We start from the raw sequence: 5,014 nt of genomic DNA on the forward strand, positions 1-5,014 counted from the left end.
TAAGATATGACATTGTATTTTTAAGGGTTTAAGAATTAAACCCTTAAAAATACAATGCCAGCTACAGATGTCAAAAAATACAACTGGTTCATGAAGAAAAGTTGAAGCTTCGTTTACCCGTCATTAATTTTCATTACGACATAGCAGGTGGAGATCTCATGTCGGTGTCAAGTCACCTTCTGACCTCTGCCTGACTTCTGGTTCTTATCATTAGAATTCTGTTTTACTCTTTCACTGTTATATAGAGCATCCCCATGACAATTTAAAGACCACGAGGTGTATGTTGGGTGTAAGAAACTAGCATATCCTAATTGATGAGTTCATTTTGCTGTGCTGTAGTCGTCTTCCAACAAGCTTCCTAATTGAGGGGGCTCCTTAGCGAGCTCTCATTGTAATGTCTCTTTGAAGGTGTCGTTGATGTGGCCCAGTATCCGCCGCCTGTCAGAAGTGGGGCCCTCAAGCCAGCAACAGCTAGTAAGGTGCCCGTCAGCTACTGCCTACTGCTTTGTCATATTAAGTGGGCCAATGCCTTCAATACAAGGCCCAAGGCAATTCTCTGACCTGCCAGTCGTGTTGGGGCACCTCTGGCTCCACCTCATTTGCTTATACCCATATGCAATATGTATATTGCATGAGGACAAGCGCTGTAGAAAGTGAATAAAATTGATTTAAAAGAAAATAATTTTGAGGGGTTTGTAGATGTTTTTTATGGAACAGTGACAGCATAGCAAGTATACCTTTTCACGGTGAGGATGATATAACCCAAACAGGAAAATCTTTAACCTCAAGTCATAAAAACAGTCAGGTAACAGGGTGAGTAATCACTTGACTTTAGCTCTAGATTGCAAGATAGCAAACAGTCCAGTCAGGCTGAAGCATGTAATATCAGATCAAAGTTCAGTCAACAAGAGAATTGATTTCTTTATATCTAGTTTATCAACCTTAATAACATTTTATTGCCACCGATACCAATAACTACGACCAAAATAAAATGTGTGCCGTTTAAATAATAACTTGCAAAAATTCACATTTTCAATTTCTTAGAAAAATAAAATAACTTTTCCTATGTACAACCTATAAGCAAGTTTCAGTTCATATTCTAAATCTGACCAATCACTTTGTGTGAACAAAAGAGTGTTATGCAATTATTTTGCCACGCCTCCCCAGGCTTTGGTCTCACTGGACCAATGGTTGTGTTATGTTGCATAAGAACGGGTTTTTCTGCACGAACACCACAGAAAGGAGTTTTACTTGCCACAACCTGCACCTGGACATCATTGACAGCAACGGAATTGGGCAACATGGGCTCTTTTCTGTATTTTTCTATTGAGACATGGACTTTAATAGCCATTGTCATCACTTTACTGGCAGTGTAAGTCATGTTTAAATATGTTTACTTTAGATTTTACAATGTTCTTCATGAGCTAAAGTTAGAACCATTCCTGAAAGTGAATTATATAGTATATCACCTAATTTGGAGTTATTAAAAAACACACAAAATATATATTTTGAGAAGGTGGCTTGAGTTGAGACTGTTGATTAAATGTATTTTATTGTAAAATCATTTGTATGTGAAATTGATGATTTTTGTTTTGTTTTTTTTCATCTCCAGCTATATCACCTAATTAGGAGTTATTACAAAACACACAAAAAACATATTTTGAGAAGGTGGCTTGAGTTGAGACTGTTGATTAAATGTATTTTATTGTAAAATCATTCGTATGTGAAATTGATGATTTTTGTTTTGTTTTTTTCATCTCCAGATATGGAACTGCCCCTTATGGCTTTTTCAAAAAATTAGGAATCAAAGGTCCCAAACCATTACCTTTTATTGGGACATTTCTTAATTACCGGCAGGTAAGACATTATCAGCCATATCATGTGAATGCTAGCTTGACACGTAACTATTTTTTCAAAATTTTCCTGTTAGGGCGTCCATTATTTTGACTTTGAATGTTTTCAAAAGTACGGAAAAGTGTGGGGGTGAGTATGCATGTGTAGGCAAGTATCATATTGCTGAAACCAAATATTTACACGATGCACTCAATTGTCAGGTTGTATGATGGCAGACAGCCTATCATAGCTGTTATGGACACCGCTATGATCAAAACCATCTTGGTTAAGGAATGTTATTCTGTCTTTACCAACAGACGGGTAAGTAGAGGACAATCAATTTGAACTGATTCCAGTAAAGCAACACCACATGAAAACAACCATTCCCTTGCTTTGTGTGTCGCTGTGTTTAGGATGTGGGCCTCAATGGACCTTTAAGGGATGCCGTCTCAATAGTAGAGGATGAGGATTGGAAGAGGATCCGCAGTGTACTCTCGCCGTCATTCACAAGTGGCCGACTGAAAGAGGTTGAAAAACCTTTTTTTTTTCTATCACCATTGTGTACTTAATAATTGTTATTGTGTATATTTTTGCAGATGTATTCAATAATGCTGCAACATTCTGGTACGCTACTTAAGAGTCTTCAGAGGAAAGTAGATGCTGATGAGGTCATTGAAGTCAAAGAGTGAGTTGCCATTTTTTATTTTTTTTTGCATTGTAGTAGAAAGGGGAGTTCCTTCATACGTATCATCGGGACGTGTGCTTTGTTTTTGCAGAGTGTTTGGTCCTTACAGTATGGATGTTGTAACCAGCACCGCTTTCAGCGTGGACATCGATTCACTCAACCGCCCCACTGATCCATTTGTGGCCAACATTAAGAAAATGACCAAGTTTGACTTCTTGAATCCTATGCTTGTGCTCATTGGTAAGTTCGAAGTGTCATCTCTGTCATCCTCGTGGGTCGTTATTTTTATTCGCAATTCTTTCCATTCTGACCAGTTCTCTTTCCGTTCCTGCGGCCACTGTTGGAGAAGATGGACGTGTCTTTCTTCCCCGCCGACGTGTTGACTTTCTTCTATAATTTCCTACAGACCATCAAAGCTGATCGGAACAAAAAAAGTGACAAAGTAATAATTTAGTCAAGACACGGTCATTTTATATTTACTTTATACTATATTTAGGACTCACATTCTTGCCCTAAAACAAATTAACCAAAGAAAAATGCTTGACTTGTCTTCTTTCCTGACAGAACCGAGTAGATTTTATGCAGCTTATGGTGGACTCTCAGAGTTCAGGATACAGCAAAGAAAATGCTAACAACCAAAAAGGTAGGTGGAAAAAATTACGAGAGCGATATACAGCACACACATTGAAACAGTCATCTCCAACTGTCGATCCTCGGTCTTCTAAAATTTCTTGCGCACTCCTAAATATTGTCGTAAGGCATTTTCAGAACATTCTATAAGTAAACAAAACAAGCTAAAAACCCACAGTAGCCTCCAATAGGACATCTTATTTCCATGTCGTTATTTGATCATATTGCATTTGTGTCGCAGGTCTGACTGATCATGAAATCCTCTCTCAGGCCATGATCTTCATTTTTGCCGGTTATGAAACAAGCAGCAGCTCACTGTGTTTCTTAGCTTACAACCTAGCAACTCACCCCCACATCCAGAAGGCCTTACAAGAGGAGATTGATAAAACATTTCCAGACAAGGTCACTTTTCAAACTTGTCTGTTGTTTGTCATCAGCCAGTTTTGTGTCCCACAACTGCACGTGACATCGATGCAGGTTCGACCGCGCTACGAGGACCTGATGCAGATGGAATACCTGGATATGGTGATGAACGAGTCATCGAGGCTGTACCCTATCGCGAATCGATTGGAAAGGGTAGCTAAGGCGTCTGTGGAAGTCAACGGTGTGACAATTCCGAAGGAAACCGTTATCATGGTACCCGTTTACGCTCTACACCGTGACCCTTCTTTGTGGCCTGAACCGGAGGCTTTCAAACCTGAAAGGTACGAGAATGAATGGCAAGGGAGGGCAATTGGCAACTGGCCTGGATGGGTATTTGTTATGTTTTTTGTTTTAGGTTTAGCAAAGAGAACAAAGACAGTATAGATCCGTACGCCTTCTTGCCATTTGGAGCAGGGCCAAGGAATTGCATTGGAATGCGATTTGCTCTCCTGATGATGAAGTTGGCCTTGGTGGAGATCTTGCAGCACTTCAGCTTTGTCCCCTGCAAGGAAACAGACGTGAGTCAACAATTACTGTTGTTTTGAAGCTGTAATGGGTTTTTGATTTTTTTTAAATTCTCTTAGATTCCGATGGAGTTGTCAATAGATGGATTTACATCACCCAAGAATCCTATCAAAGTGAAACTTGTGCCAAGAGTGGCCACAGCGGATTGTACTGCAAGAGAAATCTGATTCTCTCTCTCTCTCTCTCTCTCTCTCTCTCTCTCTCTCTCTCGCTCTCTCTCTCTCTTTTAAAGTAATTCACGAAATTGTCTGTATTGCAATGGCTCACGAGTATTTTTTGTTACGATCACATTTATTTTACAATAGGATATTTTAAAAATTATGTATATAAAAATTGAATTGAAATTAAATTAAAAATAATTTTACACAAGTTAAATAAATAAATAAAAATGTAACCAAACTGTTCTAAATGAATACATACAACTGTTTTGTACTTGTAAAAATATATCCAATTGAAAAATTCTTTGGAAATACAAGTCTAAACCACTGTACCATCATTCTGCCTTTAGAGGGAGACTTTGTGCCACATTTTCAAAACGATTGTTCGAGTACTTGAGGAACAATTAAGGCTTATGATCTGTGTCAGTATTCATAAAGCTTTTGTCACTTCCAACTTAATAAACTCCACGAAATTGTTGGAGTTGCATTTATATGAAATACAATGTCCCTAAGTACTAATGTTACAACACTAAGCATAACTGCATTATGGAATCCACTACAAACACCATCCGTTTCGATTGAAACCATCACTGAGGTATTATTTCATGTGAGAATGATGTTGTAATTGACGTAATTTAGCCAAAGGCCAAAATTAGCGCAAATGTAAACCGCCGATTTTGCAGGTGGGCCTCATATTTTTATGTTTTTTTTCTTGTAATAACCTATTTCTTGTTGAATCTATAATTACATTAATTGAAAG

The 5,014-nt window shown here is 38.2% G+C and overlaps 1 protein-coding gene across 1 annotated transcript; it reads left to right on the forward strand.

The window, feature by feature from the left end:
* The first annotated feature begins 1,217 nt into the window (after nt 1-1,217).
* On the forward strand, nt 1,218-4,730 carry cyp3a65 (cytochrome P450, family 3, subfamily A, polypeptide 65). Its single transcript, XM_049754704.2, has 13 exons — nt 1,218-1,372; nt 1,764-1,857; nt 1,931-1,983; nt 2,055-2,154; nt 2,247-2,360; nt 2,430-2,518; nt 2,610-2,758; nt 2,833-2,960; nt 3,083-3,161; nt 3,390-3,550; nt 3,626-3,852; nt 3,927-4,089; nt 4,156-4,730. Exons 1-13 carry the CDS (start codon nt 1,302-1,304, stop codon nt 4,261-4,263), a joined length of 1,536 nt encoding a protein of 511 aa, XP_049610661.1. The 5' UTR covers nt 1,218-1,301; the 3' UTR covers nt 4,264-4,730.
* Nucleotides 4,731-5,014: the final 284 nt, after the last annotated feature.

Source organism: Syngnathus scovelli, chromosome 2, assembly GCF_024217435.2.
Source record: "Syngnathus scovelli strain Florida chromosome 2, RoL_Ssco_1.2, whole genome shotgun sequence".
Lineage (NCBI taxonomy): Eukaryota > Metazoa > Chordata > Actinopteri > Syngnathiformes > Syngnathidae > Syngnathus > Syngnathus scovelli.